The sequence below is a fragment of the Heterodontus francisci genome, chromosome 33, assembly GCF_036365525.1.
Source record: "Heterodontus francisci isolate sHetFra1 chromosome 33, sHetFra1.hap1, whole genome shotgun sequence".
NCBI lineage: Eukaryota > Metazoa > Chordata > Chondrichthyes > Heterodontiformes > Heterodontidae > Heterodontus > Heterodontus francisci.
This window is the reverse complement of record NC_090403.1, coordinates 36865882-36891272: the sequence shown is the minus strand read 5'-3', so window position 1 is coordinate 36891272 and position 25391 is coordinate 36865882. Positions and strand designations below refer to the sequence as shown.

Below are 25391 nucleotides of genomic sequence, written 5' to 3'. Positions count from 1 at the left end.
GCAGTCGTGGCTTCTGCCCCACTGAGGCAGAATGTCTCGCCTCTAAGAGCTGCTGGCCAATCGGAGGGCCGGCAGCTCTTCAGTCCCACCAGCGCCACCAGGTCCGGTGGCCATTGTTGGGACTGCATCCAGCGAAAAGAGCCATGATGGTAGCCGGCCTCAGAATAGGTATGTGGAGTCAGGGCTCACCAGGGCCAATCAGCCAGGCCCAGCCGGGGATGGGGGAGGGGTTGATTGAGAGAGCTGGGGAGGGTATTCCAGCGAGCATGGCCCGTGCTGCTGGGTGTGCCATCAGGCATTACTGGGCACCTCCTCAGGTGGCGAAGTGCCCATTGCCGCTGATAAAATCTGTGACAGCAGGCAGAGGCCCTTAAGTTGCCATTAATTGGCCTAGGGGCAGGCAAGCCGCCTCCACCTCCCCTGCTGCTGGTATGATAGCAGTGGGAGCGGATAGGCGATGGGCACAGCACTCCCACTATCCTGTACAATTTTACACCACCTCCCAGCCCACTCCTGTGGTGGGAGGGGGAGTGTAAGATTCTATCTTTGTCATAGCAGTTTGCTTGTTGGCCATTTCAGAGAGCAGTTAAGACAGCCACAGACATATATATGTCACCATTACAGATATTATTACTTTTATTCCAGATTTATTTAATTAGACTTAAATTCCCCAGCTGTTGTAGGGGGATTTGAACTAATTTCTTGGTCATTAGTCAGGCCTCTAAGTTACTAGTCTACTAACATAACCACTATACTACCATACCAACTGGAAGTGTTAGTGCTTGGATCAAGGCTTTTTAAAAAATTAGTTGACTATCATTAGTTTTATTCTCTTTTGCTATTTTCCTCGAATGTTCTGCCCTCCTAGCTGACTGTCGCTAGGGTAAAGTTTGACAGGTGCCAGGGTGTTCCAATACCTTGCCCAGCTGGCCATTCTTCTTATGTGTGCCAATGCTTTACAGCGAACTATTTAACCATAAGGGGCATCACGGCCAAGCCCAATCCTGACTTCATCTGACATTTGTAAGTGCACTTCCCAGAAGGACTCACTGTAAAGTAATCAGGAGCAGGAACCTAGGCCAATCTTTTCCCTTCCTAGCCTGTGGGAACTGAGGTCAATTACTGCACACCAACTTCCAGCACTGGCTGAGATCAACTAATGCAGCTCAGATCAGGAATCAAATTGGGAATGTTTTTTTGGTTCATATACCATGGGAGTTATCCACTAAGTACGGGGGCCAGCTTCCTTACACTTAATCATTGGCCACTAGTGTCTAAGAGTGCAGGATAGATTACTCTTTCTTTCAGTTTCTCATTGTCACTGGTAGAAGCAGCTGTGTTGTCCTTCCACCGGCATCAGGCAACTCCTCACAAAGGCACAACCAAAATCAGACAATCACTTTTTTGGGAATCACAACCAAAACTCCCCATCCTGCTAGTCCATGGCCCAATATGATGTAGCTCCAGCATCCAGTGTCACTGCACTGTCTGGTCCACTTTGTGCACTTTTTTTTGTTTGAATGGGCATGATGTTCAAGCAAAAGGGTCTGTAAACCTTTTCTTAGTTGTATACAAATGAACAAAGCAAGAATGCAAAATGAGTTGAAATATATCAATGTAAGTACTTCTGCATAACAATATTCGGCAGAAAGTGACTTGTACACCTAATATTTTTACATGATAACAGGTTCCCTTTTAAACAGCAAGTGTGAATGGCATCATCAGTGGACCAGACTGGAAGGAGTTATTAAGGTTGATAGAGTGAGGGAGAACAATTGACCACTGACATTAGCAACTAAGCCAGAAAGGATGCTGCTGCCTCAGCTTGAACAGTGTGTGTTAATTATGTGTCTTTGCACTGAGCAGCTTTATAACACCTTCTAACGGGACCTCCTAATGGTGTAGTTGTCAGCACTTTTTTTTTATTCATTAATGGGATATGCACGTCTCTGGCTAGGCCAGCATTTATTGCCCATCCCTAATTACTCTTGAGAAGATGGTGGTGAGCTGCCTTCTTGAACTGCTGCAGTCCATGTGGGGTAGGTACACCCACAGTGCTGTAAAGGAGGGAGTTCCAGGTTCTTGACCCAGTGATCAGTAAATCGTTTTTCTTTTCCACAAAATCAACTCAAAAACATCAAATTACAAAGGGCATGAAACTTAACAATAATTATTTGTGACTGTGTTAATTTAAAAATGGGTGCATTCAAACAATAAATAGCAGTGCCATAAATCACTTATTGCCACCCAATGTGACAAATTGGTTTTAAAAAATATGGTTGAGCAAGACAAATGGATGATCTGAATAGGGCTTGAGGGGGTTAAACTGAATTTGCCTGGAATCCAGGAGCAGTGAAGCCATCCAATTACAATTATGATCTACTGTGTGAACAAGCTGCCATTCTGGGAAGCCGGGCATCAAACACATAGCAGTGAGTCTGTCAGCCTCCCAGAAATGCCTGCTTCTTGTCAAATGTGGCTCTGAGAATATGATGTGCGGTACAGCACAGGCTGAAAGCTTCTTTCATAATCTCCACCTAATAATATTGTGATTTTCTCTTAAAACAAGCTCCTGCAATACCTACTTCCATAGGTCAGATTGCTGTATCATCTTTCTGCGTGTAGTGACAAAATAATACATCACCGAAAACCGAATGACTCTTAGTAGCACTCGAGGGACCACTGCATCCATAATGTGACAGTCGGAGAGCAGCAGTGTTTGTTAATGACTTACCACAGTAAAAGAGCAGGCTCTTCCGGGTACCCACAGACCTCCTCCCATCTGGACCCTGGACCCATCCCATTCTGGATGTATTGAAGCGCGGACCTCACTTCAAATCAGCAGCTCCCTCACTGAGGTGCCTCTGCCCGAATGAATCACAGACATCCCCTGAATATTGCTGATGGAAGGAATCTTGCTGGAGGGAAATCATTAAGAGCCCTGCTAACTCACAGAATGCAGTTGTTGGGAGATGCTGTGATTAACATGCCGTGAATCTGCCACAGGTAAGTTCTGATTAATTATTATGGTTTTTTTCTCTCCCCTGTGACAGTTCACAGCTTGCATGCCAGCCTCTGTCGCTCCACTGGAGTAGAGTTGTACTGATTGTTTTAGTTGGCCCTGTGTGTTAGGCCAGAAATAAAGCCCCTTATCTGATGGCCTGCTTTTCTTATCCACAGTCCCAGCTGCAACATGTCTACCACAAAAGCAGGTGATACGGATGAGGTTTTTGGTGAGTAGATGCCGGGGTATTTTTCAACTGAGCAGCTTAACCATTTCTAGAAAGCTCAGCAGGACAAATTCTCACTAAGAGGCTTGTTTCTTGCATCCTGACTGCCTGATGGCAATTTGCTCTTATCCGCTCAATAATTAAATCATTTTTGTATATGACAAAGAAATCAACGGAATCAAACAATTCTTATGGTGCAGTACCATACTAAAACAAAGATATGTGGAAGTATGAATGAGCTATTGATTTGATGTCTAAAAGCACAGAGAATATACTGAAAACCTTTACCTGAAGGAAGACAAGACAGGATAATGAGAAGTTATATGAGAAGTAACTCCGCATGTTTGCATTATGTGTTCAGAGGCAATGGTTGATTGTGTAACTGCTTCATTTTAAGCAGATGGTGCTGATGAATTGTTGATGGATATGAAAAGGAACTTTATTGAGATTGGAGAGTCCGGTTCAGCCTCATCTGGCAGTGCTCTGGCTATGCTAGTGAAACGATATGTTGTTTAACATGAAATAGCTTATGTTAGGATACAATTGTTAGCTTGGCTGTTACAAGGTTTCGTAAATCATTGATGAGATGAAAGCCACTCACTGATAGCCACTACGTAGTTATTGGTGTAGCATCCGTGTATGGATATGTGCACAGACAGCGAGAAAAGTAGGTGGAAGCAATCAGATAAAAATCACACATCATAAGATGAATCAATTACCAGAATTCAGCAATATTACTGATAAATATTTTAGTTACAGCACACTTCCCTGTCTGTATATATGAGGATCTGTTATACTAAACATTGTCCGTGTCATTAATAGCCAGTGGCAATCATTTTCATGGCTGGAATGAATTCATAAAATAGCCTGTAAAATTAATCAACCACATTGTTTCTTGAATTGGTTAATCCATTGCCTCTTCATCTAGTCCGTGACTCTTATTTCTCAAACATAGTTTGGTATATTCATGTAAACAAGCAGCCCGTCCCTTTAAATAGATGCTACACTAAAACGATCACATTCATTGAAGCGTGGTACGGTGACTCAGACTGACTGATTTTCTGTACAATTAGTAACACGAGAATACTCCCATCAAAGTGGGCCTAAATTGAATTTGGCTAATTCCCAGAATATTAACGAAGTGTATGGGTATCTGAAATCTTCCCAAAAAGACGATAATTATTTGCTGCTTAGAGAACACTGCTTATTACCTTCCCTGGGACTTATTCACGTACAGTAATTACTGTGCTGCCACCTCCTCATGATGCCCTTAATACTTCAGGATCAGAAACACCAAATAGCAAATGCCATTATCATTTTGCATATTTACCAGCTGCATTAGGGTCCACGATAATAGTTTGAAAATACTGTATCTGTCAAACCCAAAGCATTATATTCTGACACAGAATAAGTGATGCACTTATTTCTTCAACCATTGGGATATCATACAGCTAGTATTTTGATAGAGGGGGTAGCATTAATACATTACTCTTGGAATTAAGATCTGCTTTTATTATAGATATTTAAAACCTTGCAAATTTTCTATCAATCTACTATTCGTGGACCTCATTTTCTATCTACTGTTGGCACATTTTCCTTTTCACAGTTTCTCTGACAGCAGCAAAACGTCACTGCTTATTAAAATGCCATCGCAGTCGCAAAAATGTTAATTGCATTTCCAGTAGTTAACTGGTTGTATTATGGTGCAGTTAATAAAATGAGCTCTGAGTGCTGAAAGTTCACTGTGGCTTTCAAATTAAGTTGCACATTTCAGCATAGAGCAATAGAGAGCAGAATCAGAGATGCAGGGATTGAAACCAAAGTTCACCCCTGCACCTCTCAATGCATGGCATTTCACCCAAATAGATGATGTGTATGCTTCTGCAGAATTACAAACATACGAACATACGAATTAAGAGCAGGAGTAGGCCACTCGGCCCCTCGAGCCTGCTCCGCCATTCAATAAGTTCGTGGCTGAACTGATTACTCCACGTTTCCATCCACCCCGATCCCCTTCCACCCCCTTGCTTATCAAGAATCTATCTACCTCTGCCTTAAAAATATTCAGAGACTTTGCTTCCACCGCCTTTTGTGGAAGAGAATTCCAAAGACTCACAACCTTGTGAGAGAAAAAATTCTCCTCATCTCTGTCTTAAATGGGCGACCCCTTATTTTTAAACAGTAACCCTTAGTTCGAGATTCTCCCACAAGGAGAAACATCCTTTCCACATCCACCCTGTCATGACCCCTCAGGATCTAATATGTTTCAATCAAGTCGCCTCTTACTCTTCTAAATTACAGCGGATACAAGCGTAGCCTGTCCAATCTTTCCTCTTAAGACAGCCCGCCCATTCCAGGTATTAGTCTCGTAAACCTTCTCTGTACTGCCTCCAGTACAGGGATTTAGAGCGCTATAGTAAATTTGGCGCAGTTCTGGATGGGACGGAGTTTCTATCTGCCCCATGGATGTACCCCTGAACACATCCTGAATCCCATTATCAGTCTGGAATTGTATATTGTGGGTGGGTGCCCATATCCCCAACAATACAACTCAGGCACCTATCTCAACTGTGGAGGAGGGATTTGGAAGTTGATCTTGGCTGCTGCGTGTGTCCTTTCAGAGTTTCTAAATGCTCCCTCCTCCAGGGCCTTTAGCAATGCTGGATGCCAGGGTTGTACAGGCATCCCTTGTGACCCAGTACCGTTAAGGCACAAATTAAGAAAATACATTGTGTCATATCATTCCCTCATTTGCATTACATCATTATACACCTGCCCATTTGTGGGTAGATGAATTATACACCCATCCCCAAATCCACAGAAATTTCTAATGGGTGGGAACTTGGTATAATTGGGTCCCTGCCCTAAGTAGGGCACTCTAGCCTGGTGGTTATTGGACTAGCAATCCCAAGGTTATGAGCTGCTATCCCAAGTGGCACATTGTGAGACTAAAGTCAATAAATTTGGTAATCTGTGGGTTAGCATCAGCAAAGTAACCATGAAAGCTTCCAGATAGTCAAAAAAACTCAGCTGGTTCACTAATGTCCTTCAAGGAAGGGAGTTGGCCACCCCTTCCCAAACTGCCTACATATCATTCCTGGTCCACAACCATGTGGTTGACTTTTAATGGCCTCAGGGAAACTAGGAATGGCATTCTCCAAAGAGCCCTGTTGGTGTCTCCATCTGAGCAGCAACCCAGCTGCTCCATACTTCCACATCACCTATCTTTCCATATAGTGCGCCTGTAGGGGCTAATCTAGACATCTTACTTGTTCCATCTACCAATGCCCTTTGGGCTCTGCATGATCAACAATCATCTCACCTCTTCTCATTTTCCGTCAGAGTGCCAATTCATTTGCAAACAAAGCCCTTGCCATCCATTACATTATTGTAGAATTACATAGACATCCTGATGTTTACTGTAACTTGTCTCATGATATCTGATACCTTGTCCTTTACTGAAGCCTCCTTGCATGGGTGTACTTTCCACCAGCTGCTCTTCCTGTGGTGTCAATTTGGCCCTTGTCATTAAATCACACCTTAGTCACTCTTACTACTCCTTTGGTACCTTCTATTACAAAACACCTGACATTGTTCCACCCTTCGCACCTCTCCTTCAAAATCTTTATTCTCAACTGCTCCATACACCCCATCCTGTGTTTTCCCCTGCGTTATCCTCCCTCCTTTCTTCCATCATCCTTTGCACTGTATTACAACCAGGTGAGAAAGGGGTCTAGGGGTTCCATCTCAGCCGTTGTCTGGTTTAACCATAACAGGATTAAATTTTGAAAAACACCGTGTTTTTAGCTCCCTTTCAGTGAATGCTTGTTCACTGCTTTCCAATTGTAAAGCAAAGAAATCAATCAGACAGGTTTTCTTATATTTAAACAAGAAAGATGGAAATTTATTAACCTTAAACTCTAATTGGGTTACGACTACGAATATGCGACGCGACCACGCTAGCATGCATACGCGATATACACACATGCAGATAGAGACAGAAGTAGAAAGAATAAAGGAGAAAAGTTTGAGGCAATATCTGGGAATTATTTACGGCCCTTGAAGTTCGATGTAGAGTCTTTGGTTGCCGGTGAGTCTTGCCGTTTCGTTGGGGTCCAGTGCGCGCTTTAAAACTTGTTCCGATGTAGGAGTCTTTTCTCTCTTGAGGTTTAAGTGACTTCAGTGGATCCAGAGATTAGTGAGTGAGAGAGAGCTAGACAGGAAAGAGACACTCTTCTTCCAAGCTCAGTTGCAATCTGCTGCCTGACCCAAGCTGTCCTGTGAGCAGTTCAAAACCAGACCTGGGCCAACAGGTTCATCATGTGACTCACTGTTTGAACAAACTCCTGCATTGTGCATTTCAAAGCTCTCGGTGGGGGGCAGGGTGTAGTGCTGTCTCTTACACCGACAAGATGTGGATCACTATTGCCCAGACCAATCTCTGTTCATTGAATCAGTGAGCAGTTCCCATTGTCTTTTCAAGCACTATCTCTTAGTATGCAAATGCTTTGCAGCCACTGCTGATCTCTTTAAACAAGTCATCTCTTCACTCCAGCAACAGTTTAAAATTAATGTTCATGTGACAAAATTAATATGCCTCATTCTTGGCAGGTGGGGGTCTTCATGACAACTGTGAGAGCTGAACATTGGTGATTTCAGTCTCTATTTCAACTCACCTCGCCCTGTCCTCTATCATTACCATGCCTCTTGTCCTCTTTAACCCTTTCCTTTCAGATAAACTCTATTACTCTTAGTCATGGTCACCTCCTCAACTTTGCCATATCACATGCCTCTCTACTCCCATGGTCTTAATCACAGATAAGGCATCTCTGACCACTTTGTTGTATCCTTCACCACCCATGTCCATATACCTCCTTTCAACCCGATTTCCTCCTTCATTCACCCCCGAAAAGCTCTTTCTTCAAGTTGCTTACAATTGCACTTTCAAGCTGCCAACCTCTTAGCATTTGGCCTTCCATTTTCAATGATATTTTTGCAGTCGCAAATTGCTCAAACATTCTCTCACCTCCAACTTTAATGCCTTTGTCCCCATAAAATCTTTACTCTCTCCTATCTTGGCCATTCCCCCTAGTATGGGGTAATCTTCGCTCGCTGTCATCCAAGGGATGTGAACTTGTACGTATCTGATGCACAAGTGATAGATCCATCTATTATCAGATCTGGCTAGACCACAACATGTACTATTGAGCCTCATTCTCCTCTAACAAAACTGCCCACCACTCCAGGAGCATTCACCAGATTAAAGATAACCCTGGCTTCTTTCTCCACAATTAACCATTTCTTTAAACCTCTCTTCCCTACCCCCTTCACCCTAATGTTCAACAAGTGAAAGGAGCTCACAACTTCTTTGGCTTTTCGTTCAATTGTCCTCTGCTCCTTTAGCCCTGATCATTTGTCTTTCAGTAGTTTCTCTCCAATCTTCCCACATGCACTCTCCGAACTCATCTTGTTCATGATATGCACCTCCTGCTCTGGGTTGGAATTGGACCTTGTGTTTATCTTCCAGGCATGAAATAAGGACCAATTTTGGGGACCACCTCTCATGCCCTAAAGTGTGCATGAAGGTTGTCCAAACCAATATTGGGTTGGGCCATTTATCGGGCATCCCCGAAGGTCGCCTAAAACTGGTGTTAGACTCCTTATATAGCCAAGTGAAAGGTCTAACAACTATTCTAGGCCCCTTTGCTGACATTTAGCAGCTACTGTGATCTAAAAAAAAGTATTTTTTTTTAGAAGTTCAAAAATAGTTCTTGTATCCAAAAGAAGCACATATACTCTCCTGACTCTACCGTACTGCTGATCACCTCCCCACCCCCGAGTGGCATCACCCATTTCCCAGGACTTACTTTCTGGCTGCTGCTGGCAATATATTTAATGAGGCCTGATGCCCATTTTCAGGCCAGCCTCAGGATGACCATCTGGGGTCTGCTCCATGCACGGCACCCATTTTAGGCCTTTAGGATTTCCAGCCCTATAGAGTATGAATGAGAAATTTTGGACTGATCCATTGGAAAGCATTTCTTTCTTTGCTCCATTTGCTGAAACAATGAAAAAAAAATAAGCGTTAGTGTTTAATTCGTCTTTGGCACTCAAAGAATTAAACATAGCTTCACTGTAAATACTGGCTGCACGTTAGAGTCATAGAGTTATGCAGCACAGAAACAGGCCCTTCGGCCCATCGTGTCTCTGCCGGCCATCAAGCACCTATCTATTCTAATCCCATTTTCCAGCACTTGGCCCATAGCCTTGTATATTTATGGCGTTTCAAGTGCTCATCTAAATACTTCTTAAATGTTGTGAGGATGTTGACAGCTCCTGCGCCAGGATTCCAGCTGAAGGGGGCTTTCCATATCTTGGTAGTGAGCAGTTGGAGCTCAATGAATGCAAGAACTTCTCTGTTTAATGTTGAATTCAGGATCTATTCAAAGAAGCATGCTACTTACATCAAAGGTCCTTGTTACTCTTCTATCGATGGGGAAGTCCCAATGAGCTTGTTGGAGATTGTGCGATTTCTGACTATTATAGTGGATAGGTATGGTATTAAGCATGAATGAACCAGAGTCAGGCTATGCAAAGTGTAAATGTAAGCAAAATCCAGCTAAAAGGTGAACTAGCCACAAAGCTTCATGAAAAAAAGACAAAGAGATGAGCTGAATGTTCCCTCTCACTGATGGGTATGAAGAGTCCTGATTCAAATTGTTATGGCATGTTTCAATCTAGATTTCACCTAATATGAGCCCACTGCACAAACTGTGCACAATTTAGCATCTGTTGGTACGAAATGGTTATTGATGGCTGGTAGGAGCAGTAGAAAATGTCATGCTGGTGCAGCACAGAATGCTCCACCATGGATTGTGTTGAGCTGTAATCTGTGCATATTTGAACTGCAATGAACTCTTGTGATACCTGCCCAAGGTTGTTCCAAAAGTTGAGGTGAAAGAAGACAATGTTCAGTCTCCCCTGTTAGCCTTCACTTTCATGACGATATGTGCATATTTCACATACACAAACACGTAAATGTTCATGTGAACGGACAAACAAACATACAGTGGAGGCAGGGTCATTGAATATTTTTCAGGCTGAGTTAGATAGATTCTTGATTGACAAGGGAGTCAAAGATTATAGCAAGTAGACAGGAAAGTAGAGTTGAGGCTGCAGTCAGATTGGCCACGATCTTATCAAATGGCGGAGCAGGCTCGAGGGGCTAAATGGCCTACTCCTGCTCTTAATTTGTATGTTCATACAAACACATGCTGTGCATATCAACAAAAATCACATCAAAGGATAAATAAAGCATAAATTTATTTTCTGTGGCTTCTTGAGAGGTTGTTGTAAAATGGCATATGACCTATTTCCCGTTTCAGTTCAAAGATTGTTTGCTCTAGTTGAGAAAGTAGGAATTTTATACGCGAGAACTCCTTCTTTCCAATATGAATATATAGTAAGCAGAAGTGATTCACAGTTATTGCTACAGTATTCGTCTCATAGGCATTGAGAGAAGGTAAAGAACTAACAAAGTTAGTCAGTACTTTTTCTCATATCCCAATTTTCACCCAATCACAGAACCAGAATTCAGGGCCAAAAAGCAGAGTCAGCTGAGCCCGAATCTTGTGTAGCTGAATTGAGTGCAGCTATGAAAATGTATAAATATTTTCTTAATGAAGGTCAACTAGAATTTTCAGCAGGTTGTCTGTTCCCAATGGAAAGTATTTTGTACTGCAAGTGTTAAATCTTTAATTTAACAGTTAAGCTAGTACACATTGTCTGTCACACATCTCCACCACACCTCAATGTTGTACTACAAATACCTGTGTCACATTTGATAAGTAACGGGACAGAAAGAAGGGCAGCCATTTGGAATATTGGGGGCTGGAAATTTGCCCTTTCGACGAAGCACCTGATATTTAATTCCAGTGACCGCAATGCAAGTGAATATCAGACGCTGCGATTATCGTCCATTTTGCACCACTGCCTGAGACAGATTTCTACCCTGTGAAATTCTTCCAACAATTGCAAATTCCTTAATTAACACAGGAGCCAGAATTTCTGTAACCCATCTCTGAGTTTATCAATCAAACTTTAAAGAAAAGTGAAAATAAGTCAAAGTACTGGCCTGCATCCTGAAGAGCAATTAAACTCTGGTCTCACGGAGTGTTTACAAGCATTGTGGTCTTACAGCTATAACTTAACAGAATAATATGCCATGATTCAATGTTCCTGTCCTTAGAAAATATCAAGGGATAGAATTTCTGTAGCCTTTTCACAATCCAAATTTGGTGGAATATTGATGGAATCCTCACGAAAATGGTTTTGAATGGCTGTTTCCAGGATTCCTGCTGACCTTTGGCCAAAGTTGCGATAGGAGGTTGGGAAAACCCCTACACCGAAATTCCAGATACACATCATCTAAATAAATCTGTGTGACCAGGGGAAGTCTGCTGGTAGTATATTAAAACTTCTGTCTAGCACACATTTCCTATTTATTAGATGTCAAGTGACACATTTCCTGTGTCACATTTCTGTCACAACTGAACATAAAGAAAATTGTAGGTAAACTTTGTAACACTTGCGGTTGATTGACTTATTAAAAGATTTCTTTCAGTTGCTTAGCTTATATGCCTTTTTAAAAATTGTCATCAAACACCAAGCTCAACAGTAGCAAGCAAAAATAAATGGCCAAGCTTTTATAGATAAGAATAACATTTAGTAAATTTATGTGTAAAGCTAATACTTAACATAACAGATCCTTAAAAACTCAATCTAAATCTACATGAAATTTTTATTCCTAATCTTAAAATATACTTTTATAGTATTTAAAATTCCCAGGATTTTTTTTCCATCAGGCCCATTCCTCCCTTTCCACCTTTCACTTCAATTTTTGTTCCTTGCACCAAAGCTTAGACTCCAGCTTTCCCACTTCCACCATGCAATGCTTTTTGTTCCAGTAGCCATCACTCCCTTACTTGCTCAGGCACAGCATTGTCCCACTACCTTACTTTCACTCCTTGTTCCTGACCACCTGCTTCCAGTCCCCTTACTGTCCCCAGCTGCTTCTCCTGAGTCCAACATATACCACTTTTCAATATGTTTCCATATCACCATTGTCCAGGCAGCATTCTTTGCTCCACATATTTAACCAACTAGTTCCAAAAAACCATCATCCTTCATTTTACAATTCAGATACTCAGTAAATTACTGGTCAATTTTATGATAAAGTTGCCTATCAATTTGATTGTAAAGTTACTCATTCTATTTAAATTCTATTTAAAAAGTTAGTCTCTACTTTAGGTTATTTCAAAACACATCATTGTTCAGCCACTTCCCTTCCCATCTTACATTTGAGCATCAACTTGTAACGAATTGATCCTAAACTCAATGTTATAGCTAATTAAGTGTTTCAGTGAATTTACTCACTGCATGTAATTAAGCTGCAAAAGTAAACAAACTAACTTTCTCACTGAATTTTATAAGTGACTACTTTTAATAATTATTTTGCTTCATTCAATAATTATTTTCCTCATTCTCTCCATTTAACAATTTAATTTCTCTAATCTGAGGATTTTATAATATAAGGGTATGAAAGGGTTAATCTTGAGAGCAAGTAAAGATTACCGCCCACCATGATGATGTAAGAGATCATGTGGGAGAGACTAGAGAACAGATACAACATGGCTTTTGAAGGAGATACACAGGCTAATGTGAAGTGTATATAGTTATGAAATAAATATTGATGCTTAAATACTATAGTCTTCAACCTCTCTGGTAGACTCAATAAGGTGGCAGTATACGGAACCAAACATATAACTGATTTAGTAATGGAAATAAGGCCTGTAACATCATAATTATAAAAAAATCTGAAATTCAATTGCACATACATTTGAAATATCTCCAATGATGGTTTCTGTCAGAGGCATGTGCCTGTTTGAGAAACTTTAGTCTTGAGCTCACGGTTCCCATAGCAATCACTCTCAGCTGAAGAGATTCAAAATGGCAGCAGGCTATTGCTCCCAACAAATATTTGTGCCTACAAATCACTGAGTTTAAAAAAAGTGATTGACAGCACGTCTGGTTATTGATAGAGCATGCCAAACCTTGCTGTTTCTTAGCCCCAACCCCTACTACAATCCTGAATATCACTGGAAAATTGCTGCAGTTGAAAACCTCCAGGGAAACCATTTTTACGAGCAATGGATTTTTTTTTCTGTAAAACATCAAAAGCAAAGTGGAGTGTGAACTCTTCAACCTTTTCTGCAGTAACTTTGGAAGCAAAAACAATGCGAGCTGTATTTTATTGATCTCTGCAATTACGGATTGCAACTACTGACCATTTGGCAAATCGATAACAAGGGCATATCACTAAAAGAATAAAAGGGGGAAATTAGAAGGTTTTGACAGTGGTTCCTAGAACATGAAATGCTTTATCACAAGTGTCCTATTTAGGCAGCGACCATAAAATGACTCTATATGGAACTGGATAAGTATTTGAAAGGAAGACAACAGAAAACTGGTTTGAATTTTAGAATAGACAGCTCCAATTAAAGTGTTGCTATCAGCACCTACTGATTGGGTTGTATAGTTTCCTTCAATGCTGTAGTCTACGCTTCTGTGAAATACAATATGAAAGATAGGCACAGCTGAGGAAAATACTGACGTGGGGAGAAATTTGGAGTACGGGTGTGAACAACTTGAGGAATGTTGTAATGTATTCTCAATGATTACAGTATCTGCATTTCTTTTATTTATTTTGATCTCAGAACTCAATTGTATCAGAATTGAGGTTATACTATTCAGGGGTTATTTACAGCAGGCTGCATGTCTGTCAAATAATGTTTTAAATTGGACTTTATATTCTGTAATTTACTTAAAATGCTTGTGCCATTATTTTATTTATAATTAGTACTCAAAATAATTGTTATTATAAGCAGTGGCAAATTCTGGAAAGACTGTACCATTATTCAGTTTTGCTAATAGTTTCTGAGTGTAAGTTCTGAAACTAAACATATCTATTAATAAAGAGCCCTTTAGTATTGCTGAAAATAGAGACATGTTGTCGAAGCTTTTCATCTTGCACTCATCAGGACAATCCGCAAGACTACCAATGTAAGGGAAAACAACAACTTTATATTGAATGAAAAGAGAGTGCTGAATGATTGGCAAATAAGCTCTGATGGTAGAGGCATTGCCATGGAGAATGCATCAATTTACGGTGACTGACAGTTAACTGCCAAACTTTGTTTGAAATTTAAACCAGGCAGCTTGCCTCTGATTGGTCAAGGCATTTCCCTTTGATAACCAATTTCCCTATTGGTATTATTGCAGTGATACTCTACAAAGAAAGAAAAATGCAAATGACATAGAATTACAGAGAATTTTTAAAATTCATTCATGGGATGTGGGCGTCGCTGGCGAGGCCAGCATTTATTGCTCATCCCTAATTGCCCTTGAGAAGGTGGTGGTGAGCTGCCTTCTTGAACCACTGCAGTCCATGTGGGGTAGGTACACTCACAGTGCTGTTAGGAAGGGAGTTCCAGGATTTTGACCCAGCGACAGTGAAGGAATGGTGATATCGTTCAAGTCAGGATGGTGTGTGACTTGGAGGGGAACTTGCAGGTGGTGGTGTTACCATGTCTTTGTTGCCCTTGTCCTTCTAGTTGGTAGAGGCCGTGGGTTTGGAAGGTGCAGTCTAAGGAGCCTTGGTGCATTGCTGCAGTGCATCTTGTAGATGGTACACACTGCTGCCACTGTGTGCCGGTGGTGGAGGGAGTGAATGTTTGAGGATGGTGTGTCAATCAAGCAGGCTGCTTTGTCCTGGATGCTGTCGAGCTTCTTGAGTGTTGTTGGAGCTGCAAGTGGAGAGGATTCCATCACACTCCTGACTTGTGCCTTGTAGATGGTGGACAGGCTTTGGGGAGTCAGGAGATGAGTTACTCACTGCAGGATTCCTAGCCTCTGAACTGCTCTTGTAGCCACGGTATTTATATGGCTACTCCAGTTCAATTTCTGGTCAATGGTAGCCCCTAGGATTTTGTTAGTGGGGGATTCAGCGATGGTAATGCCATTGAATGTCAACGGGAGATGGTTAGATTCTCTCTTGTTGGAGATGGTATTGCCCGGCACTTGTGGGGCACAAATGTTACTTGCCACTTATCAGCCCAAGCCTGGATATTGTCCAGGTCTTGCTGCATTTCTACATGGACTGCTTCAGTATCTGAGGGGTCACGAATGATGCTGAACATTGTGCAATCATCAGCGAACATCCCCACTTCTGACCTTATGATTGAAGGAAGGTCATTGATGAAGCAGCTGAAGATGGTTAGGCCTAGGACACTACGCTGAGGAACACCTGCTATGATGTCCTGGAGCTCAGATGATTGACCTCCAACAACCACAACCATCTTCCTTTGCGCTAGGTATGACTCCAACCAGTGGAGAGTTTTCCCCCTGATTCCCATTGACTCCAGTTTTGCTAGGGCTCCTTGATGCCATACTCGGTCAAATGCTGCCTTGATGTCAAGGGCAGGCACTCTCACCTCACCTCTTGAGTTCAGCTCTTTTGTCTATGTTTGAACCAAGGCTGTGATGAGGTCAGGAGCTGAGTGGCCCAAACTGAGCATCACTGAGCAGGTTATTGCTAAGCAAGTGCTGCTTAATGGCACTGTTGATGACACCTTCCATCACTTTACTGATGATTGAGAGTAGACTGTTGGGGCAGTAATTGGCTGGGTTGGAATTGTCCTGTTTTTTGTGTACAGGACATACCTAGGAAATTTTCCACATTGCAGGGTAAATGCCAGTGTTGTAGCTGTACTGGAACAGCTTGGCTAGGGGTGCGGCAAATTCTGGAGCACAGGTCTTCAGTACTATTGCTGAAATATTGTTAGGGCCCATAGCCTTTGCAGTATCCAGTGCCTTCATTCGTTTCTTGATATCACGCAGGGTGAATCGAATTGGCTGACATCTGGCATCTGTGATGTTGGGGACTTCAGGAGGAGGCCGTGATGGATCATCAACTCGGCACTTTTGGCAGAAGATTTTTGCAAATGCTTCAGCCTTATCTTTCGTACTAATGTGCTGGGCTCCCCCTCATTGAGGATGGGGATATTTGTAGAGCCACCTCTTCCAGTTAGTTGTTTAATTGTCCACCACAATTCACGGCTGGATGTGGCTGGACTGCAGAGCTTAGATCTGATTTGTTGGCTATGGGATCGCTTAGCTCTGTCTATTGCATGCTGTTTACGCAGTTTGGCATGCAGATAGTCCTGTGTTGTAGCTTCACCAGGTTGACACCTCATTTTGAGGTATGCCTGGTGCTGCTCCTGGCATGCCCTCCTGCACTCTTCATTGAACCAGGGTTGATCTCCTGGCTTGATGGTAATGGTAGAGTGGTGGATATGCCGGGCCATGAGGTTACAGATTGTGGTTGAGTACAATTCTGCTGCTGCTGATGACCCACAGCGCCTCATGGATGCCCAGTTTTGCATTGCTAGATCTGTTTGAAATCTATCCCATTTAGCACGGTGATAGTGTCGCACAACAGGATGGATGGTATCCTTAATGTGAAGGCGGGACTTCATCTCCACCAGGACTGTGCGGTGGTCACAGAAACAGGCCATTTGGGCCCAACATGTCCATGCTGAATTTTACACTCCATATGAGCCTTCTCCCACCCTATTTCATCCAATCCTATCAATATCTCCTATTCTCTTCTCCCTCATGTGCTTATCTAGTTTCCCCTTAAATGCATTTATTCTATTCGCCTCTGATTGGCCAGCAGCTGGGTGGGACATCCCGCCCCCTGGGTCCTGATCCCGTGAAAGGGCCACCAGTGTCCTGTTAACTGCCTGATTGGCTTGTAATACAGTGGGCCTTCCCTGGAGGAGGCAGCGCGGGTTCCTCGCCAACTCTCCAGCTGGCAGCCAGGACCCCCATCACCTCCATAAAATTTCCCTCATGGAAACATCTTCTGTACATCAACCTTATCAAACCCTTTCATAACCTTAAAGACATTTATCAAGTCACCTTTCAATTTCCTCTTTTCTGGAGAAAGGAGCCTCAGTCTGTTCAATCTTTCCTGATAGGCATAGCTTCTCAGTTCTGGTATCACCCGTGTAAATCTTTTTGCACCTTCTCCAGTACTTCTACATCCTTTTTTACACTACAAAATTGTTCACAGTGCTCTAAGTGTCAGCACTTTTTTGATATATTTCTGAAACATTGCTATACAACTCTATAGCCTAAAGACAATCACCCTTAACAGGTGAAAACTAATGTTGAAGAGCTGCTCCCCTCTATTAAATGCAGTGATTTATTTAGTTGTATATGAGAATGGTATGTGAGGGGAATACATTTATTTATCTGGAACTGGTACGGAAAACAGTATTTACTTATTCCCCAATCAAATTAAATGTTATTGTGGTATCCCTGGGACAAGTTCTTTGAAATTTCTCTCCAATCTTTTTGGTTGATATTTGCAACTAACCCCAGCTTCCACATTTTGGTATTGATACCATGCCAACAGTGTAACCTCTGAAACACAGTGAACAAAGCCATGAGAGATCTGCTAATGTTGAATATTAAGTGGCAGCAAAAGGGTTACAATTCCTTTTCACCCCTTTTCTTTGCAGTTGGGTGTGTCTGTGTTTGCATTTGTGCTCTGTTTCCCATATTTTGGATATGTTAGATAACCAAAGCACAGAACAAATGATCCAGTGCATCAGATGTCCAGACTATGTTGACAAAACTGTCCACATATATTCCATTGGTGTCAATATTGGACAGATACTAGGCGTGAAGTTTTCAGTGCAAGCTGGAAACCGGAGGCAGATACTCATGTCCAAAACAAGGCTAATAGAATCAATCTTTATTCATCATGTTGACTTTAGGGTCCAGTCATCTGGAATCAATATACGTTTCTTTTCACAGTTTTCTTGTTCTCTTTTTCCTGACTTTCTCTTTTTTTTCTCTCTGTCTCTCGTTTTAATATTTCTCTTTTGTTCTTCACTGCCTGCTGTGCTTTCTCTCACCTATAATTTTAGCATAGGAGTTTTACAATGCTGTGAATACTGGGCTGGTTTGTCTTCATGGTGATCTCTTGCTTCCCCTTGCTCATCAGTGAAAGAAAGTGGGGGAGATGTCAAAATTTACCAACACAGTCATATCCGCTGGAGATTGCTGAAGGGGAGAATATCATGATTTCCTCCAGCATGAAGCTCCCATTTAATGAATAGACCTGCCTTTAGTTATTTCATTATTGTTTTATTTCGTGAATGAAGTTAAGTGGAATTGACAGGTGCCATAAATACTGACATATATAATTAAATATGTGTGATTCAGTATATGGTCAAAGGAGTAAGCCTGACTGCACAAGAAACCATTAAAACAGTTTGTTCCCACTTGAAACATGATGGTGAGTCAATCAAAATATATTGTACATCTTTTTGCATCATGTTAAGTGTTCCACTTTTTATTATAATGAACATATTTTCATAGTGAAGAGAATATTAGATCTGTCATCAGGCACATCATACAATTGAATTAGTTTGCTGTTGGTAATCAAGTAATTGGCTGCCATAAATTGCACTTGTTCCTTACCAAAGCCCTTACAAATATATAATATTCTTAATTCAAAATGAAAGAGCTTTGATGTATATCTTCCAATGTTCTACACTGTGAGTCCAAAGGATTTTTATAAATATAATCCTGTGGATCACAATGCCAATTTTGTAGCAACCGTCGTAACCCTTTTCTTAATTTCCTTTGCCTTCTTAACCACTCCAGTCTTCTTGACTTTAAATTTCATTCCATTTGCCACTTAGTGACAAAAGGTTTGTGTGATGTATGATAACATTGCTGGTGAACTGTGAATCATCCTGAGACTGGTAGCAACACTTAGACAAATACTAAATTGATATAATGAGGGACTGTAAATGCAATTTCGCAGAAGAATTGAGCATTGTATTATATTATCCATCATTTCTTTTTAGAAAGTTGAAAGCTGCACGGGAAGTTAAGTGCGCCATTCATTCCAGAAATACAAGAGAATGAATAACTTGCAACTGGAAAAGCTACCTGTGAGTGCTACAAACCTCACTCTGAATGGGAATAACAGGCCAAAACTCCTCAGAGCTGCTGCACTGCATAGTACAGCTGCGTAGGAATCCCACTGTGCCTGTGGCCTCTGTTCCTACCCTGACTGAGTATTGTGCATCAGGGTGGGACTGACTATTCTCAATATTTCTGGCTGGTATGGGCTGAATTAGACATCTCCTGGGGGAGGTGGATGGACAATACAGCATTAGCAAGCTGCTGTGGCGGGAAGCAAGGTGTTTCTGCTGGCTTCAAAAGCCAAAGAAATATTTTAAAGAGCCTTTTTTCTAAGAGTGTCAATTTATAATCACCATAAGGAACAGGCAGGTCCCCAGCCTGGAGATCCTGTTGAGCACCATGTGCATTCCCCCGAGGATCTGGATGTATTTTGTTATCTCTTATCAAGGATTATGATTAAATGATTAGAGATACAGCACTGAAACAGGCCCTTCGGCCCACCGAGTCTGTGCCGAACATCAACCACCCATTTATACTAATCCTACACTAATCCCATATTCCTACCAAACATCCCCATATTTCCCAACCACCTACCTATACTAGTGACAATTTATAATGGCCAATTTACCTATCAACCTGCAAGTCTTTTGGCTTGTGGGAGGAAACCGGAGCGCCCGGAGAAAACCCACGCAGACACAGGGAGAACTTGCAAACTCCACACAGGCAGTACCCGGAATCGAACCTGAGTCCCTGGAGTTGTGAGGCTGCGGTGCTAACCACTGCGCCGCCCCACAGAGGAGTCTCTGTGTATAACAAAGGTGCAAGATGGAAATTGTAGTTTTCTGCATGATGAGCAGAAATATTTATGAATTTTTTTAAACCATTAATAAAATTCTTAGCTAATGGTGTGGTTGGGATAAGGCGGGTGAAATTTTCTATGGGCGGAGGTGCAAAGCGGGCGATATCACATCTGCTGTTAGATAGATAACCACCCAATATTCAGTTGCATTGAACTCAATGTTGAAGCTAAGGTTTTTTGCTAAGAAAGGTTAATTTTTGCACCAAGGTCAGAAGGGATGTGAGTCAGACACTTCAATGACAACATCATATTTCTGGAGCGGGGCATCTCGTGACTTGCCCTGTTAGTTAAACTTGTTCACTCATGTTTAAGTTTTCAATTTTTTTGCCCACAGAGTTGCTGGAAGTGCAAGCTGAGAAGGAGGTAGCAAGAGTAATAGGGCATCTGGGACCTGAGTGAACAATGGGCCAAACAATCTATTTCCTTAAACCAATGAGATTAAGGATTGAGGAATAAACAGATTAAGCTCTGAGGAGAGTGAGTTAGTGTGGGTTAATTCAATATCAAATCAGGTACATAAAGGGAAATAAAGAGAGAGAAAGAAAGATTGTATTGAGAAAGGAAAAAAGATGGAAAAAAATGTAAAATTTAAAATTTGACATTTTTAAATCTCCAACAACAATTTACAACCAGAAGGAAAGAGAATCCACATTTGATTGTTCACTCTCTTGGCAAGAGAGGTTGATTAGCATTCATTAACAATTATCATCTCATTAAAAGGATATTTACATTGTTAATTGTTATACTGAATGTTCTGTGGTGAGCTTAATGGGCAGTTAATGGAAAAATGCAGCAACATGAAAATCATAGGGCAGTAATGTGCCTGATGTTGTTTTCATGAAGTTAATGGCAGAGCAGTGCAAATCGGCCAGCAACCTGTGGCAATTCGCAATTCATGGGGAATTGCTTCCTTGCCTCAAGTTGCTGGCCGATTTGCGCATTATTATTAATGATGTGCATCATTCAGAAACCATTATTTTTTCAGCAAATTCTGGGTATTGAGACCATATGCTGCATAGTTAGATATCTGCATGGGTCCATAAAAGCACTAGGTACATGATCAGTCAGACAGCTATGTGGAACCATGGAAAGTGACCACCTGTTCTGATGCTTATCAATGCAGACCAAACAGTAGAAAACCCTCCTGGGCATCCACAAGAACTAGAAATCCACCATGGAAAGAAATGGTGAGAAAAATATATTTTATAGCCATGCACTTAACTGAAATAAAGAAGAAAGATATTAGAATGTAAATTACTGGAAATAAGAGGATTTGATTGGGAAAGAAGAATCAAAATGATCGTTAATTACATAGGAATTTTTTAGCTTTCCCCTCCCGTCATTGCTACTTCTGCACTGGATCTGGGGCAGGAAGGGTGTAAAATTGCTCAGGAAGGTGCTCCACTGTGTTCCTGCCTCCTATTGTGGCATTTCCATTTTCTGCTGCCTAAGCTCAGTGTCATTCAGTACATCTGCTCATATATGGCAGGCATATTGAAAAGATATGCAAATAAGGGAATCACATCTGTTCCTATAGATCCTTTTGTTTGTGTTATTTGAATGCTGGCAACAAGGGATGCCTGTTAGACCCAGGCACCCAGCACTCTCAGGCAATGTTCCCCCTAAGCTGTACGGATGCATGGCCGTGCAGTGATCCAGAATGCTCCATGGAATGCAACAAAAGGGCTGTGCACCACCAGTGTTCCATTTAAGATGCATGCTAGGGCGGCCATCAGCAATCTTAAAGAGATCATGCAGTGCAACAAACAGGACATGTGTAACCAAGAACGATTAGAGGGGACATTGCTCTCAGTTTGGCAGAAATTTCGTATTCAGTCAGGGCCTGTGCATACGCCCACCCAGCATTGTCTTGCACAGGTTGAGGAGGAGGCCACCAAGTTTCAAGAACATGTTTTCCACTATTGCAGGCAGCAAGGAACATGGCACAGCAGAGGTAAAGATACCCAACTGGAAGCAGGAATGCATTGAAAAGACTTCTGGCCCAGGTGGGCGAGAAACAAAGATTGCCAGGGAAAAGAGTAAATGATCCGACTCTCTGATGGAGGCCAAGGAACCTGTCTCCAGAATGTAAATGGCCCGACATCTGAAGATCATCCAGGGTCAGATGTTCAGTGACAGTTGGAAGTCCTCCTACTTCCCCTTCTCCAACACTCACACTAGAGATACTCACCAAACAGAAGAGAACAGAAGATCACGCCCAATATATTTGTGAAGGTTATACCTTCTACCATCAGTAAAATATGCAACATTTTTATTTCCAGTGTCATGAAGACCCCACCTGCCAAGAATGAGACATATTAATTTTGTCATATGAACATTAATTTTAAACTGTTGTTGGAATGAAAAAAGGACTTGTTTAAAGAGCTGAGCAGTGGCTGGAAAACATTTGCACACTAAGAGCCAGTAACTGGAGACAATAGAATGGCTCCCTGATCCAATTAACCCAAATGGATTTTGATCAGCAGACATTGAATGTGTAAGAAAACCAGCATTCCAGGGTGTCTGCTAAGATGGAGAATCCACAAACGCAGGAATTTGTTAAAACAGCTAGTCACATGACTAACTTGCTGGCCCAGGTTTTGTAGGAACTGCTCACAGGACAGTTTGGGTCAGATTGCAACTGAACTTGGAAGAAGAGAGCCTCTCTCCTGGCTAGCTTTCTCTCTCTCTCATGAATCTCCAGATCCACTGAAGTCACTTAAACCTCAAGAGAGAAAAGACTCCTACATCGAAACAAGTTAAAGCGTGCACTGGGCCCCAACGAAATGGCAAGACTTACCCGCAATCAAAGACTCTACGTCAAACTCAAAGGACCATAAATAAATCCCAGTTATTGCCTCAAACTTTTCCCCTTTATTCTTTCTACTTTTCTGTCTCTATCTGCGTGTGTGTTTATTGCCTATGCATGCTAGCATGGTCACGTCGCGTATTCATAGTCATTAACCGAATTAGAGTTTAAGGTTAATAAACTTTCACCTTTCTTGTTTAAATCTAAGAAAACCTGTCTGGTTGATTTCTTTGCCTTACAATTGGAGAGCAGTGAACAAATATTCACTGAGGGGGAGCTAAAAACAGTATTTAAAAAAATTAAACCCTGTTATGGTCAAACTAGGCAAGCTGAGAGGGAACCCCTGGACCCCTTTCTCATCTAATCACAACAATAGGTAACAGTCAGAAGGTCAGAAGATAACTAAGCAGACCCTGCTAGTAAATCTGTCCTAATACCCCAAAGCAGTCTCTTTACTACTGCATCCCATTGGATCATTAATGATTGCAGGGTTTTTACCTCTACTTTCTATTTAGTGGTCTATTCCAAGTGGTCAGTCTTTATGTGAAGAATAACTTCCTGACTTTAGTGCTAAATATAGCTATTTGTTTGAGGTTTAAGTTTTTTCTTTCAAGTATTTAAAATAAGTCCACTTTTAGCTATGGAATTTTGGCTGAATTACCCCTTTGATCATTTTTCTTTTTTGCATGGAGAAGAGTAGAGTGAAGCAGAATCCAGAATATTTTATAATACAGCAGTTACCATCATGGCACGCGTGATTAGATGCTTGTGGAATAGTAATCAGGAGGGAGTGTGCATGTGCTGACTGGTTGGTGAAGAAAGGTTTGCATTATTCAGTTTTATTTTGGTTCAGTGTGAAGGACAGACGGGGTCTATTTATTCAGTTATTTATGGAGAGGGAACCCAGTGACGTCGGGAGTTGCTATGGCTACAGCTGGCGCTGTCTGGTGCTCAAAGAGAGTGCGCAGCTGTCTGACTTTTGTTTTCAGCTGAAACTGAAATATACATTTTTGAAAAAAATTAAAAAGACAAGCTTGACACTGTTTATTATGTGACCTAGACTTACATTGAATATACAGCACAGAAACAAAGCCATTAATCCCGACCACTTCATGCTGGCATTTATGCTGCAGTCAAGTCTCCTCAGCTAACCCTCTATTACTTTCTCCCTCCTATGCTATTGAGCTTCCCCTGAAATACAGCTACATTATTCACCTCAACTATTCCCTTGCTTGCAAGTTCCACGTTCTCACATTCATATCTTTCTGAGGCAGGTTTGGAGCATGTGTGCGTAAAGGCACAGAGCATAATGAGAAAGGTCTCCATTATTGCCACCATATCATAACCCGATGTGGCAATAATGGAGACCTGGATCAAACAAAGACAAGGATGGGTACTTAGCATCTTTGGCTTCAATGTATTCAGAAGGGATAGGGAATTAATAAAAGAGATGGGGGCAGGGTGGCAGTATTGTTCAAGGATACTGTTACAGTCCAGCAAACAGATGTTATGCTAGAGGGCTCAAAGACTGAATCGATTTGGTTAAAATTAAGGAGCTGTTACAAACCACCAAAGAGTGGGAAGGAAATGGAGGAGCAAATCTGCAAGTAAATTTCAGAAAGGCTCAAAAGCAATAGAGTAGTGTTAATGAGGGACCTCAATTATCCTAATATAGATTGGGGATAAACAGTGTAAAGAACAAGGAAGGGAAGGAATTCGTGGAATGTGTATGATTCCAACCCAACAAAGAAGGACACAGTGCTGGATCTAGTTCTGGGGACGGAAGTGGGGAAAGTGGAGTATGTTTTAGTGAAGGAACATCTGGGAAAGAGTGATCACAATTTCATTAAATTCAGAGCAGTTATGGAAAGGGACAAAGAGCGATCAAAGGTAAAGATACTCAATGGGAAGCAGGCAAATTCCAATGCGTTGAAAAGGTTTCTGGCGCAGGTGGGCTGGAAGCAAAGCTTGGTAGGGAAAACAGTTAATGACCTTCAAGGAGGGCAGATACTCCCCGTGATCACTGACCTCACCTTGTGATTGGACCCCCTCAGGACTGTAATGCCTTGTGATCACTGACACCTCCGCCGCACCCCCCCCCCCCCCACACACCGTGATCACTGACCCCCTACCGTGATCACCGATATCCCCATGATCACCGACCCCCATCTCTGCCCCCAATCTCTCTCCAGCTCCCCACAATCACCCCTCCGACCCTTCGACCCTCCGAACCATGATGACTTGCGCCCTCCCGGCTCCCCAAACCCCATGATCTCTACCCCAAGGATCATGAAAATCTATCTGCTACTGGGGTGTGTCCTCTGCAGCTTTCCTGCCCGACAGACAGCCAAGCCTATAAATCAGGCTGGCTTAAAAAAAAGGAGGAATGATGTGTTAAAATTCCACAATGTACGAAGGAACTCGGACT

General features: G+C 41.9%; 1 protein-coding gene across 1 annotated transcript in view; it reads left to right on the top strand.

Moving 5' to 3' along the window:
* ppp1r9ba (protein phosphatase 1, regulatory subunit 9Ba) overlaps positions 1-25391 on the top strand; it is a 473359-nt gene that overhangs the window by 270925 nt on the left and 177043 nt on the right. The window contains exon 12 of the mRNA XM_068013062.1: positions 3181-3233. Within this exon, the coding sequence (XP_067869163.1) occupies positions 3181-3233 (53 nt within the window). The remainder of the gene's footprint in view (positions 1-3180; positions 3234-25391) is intronic.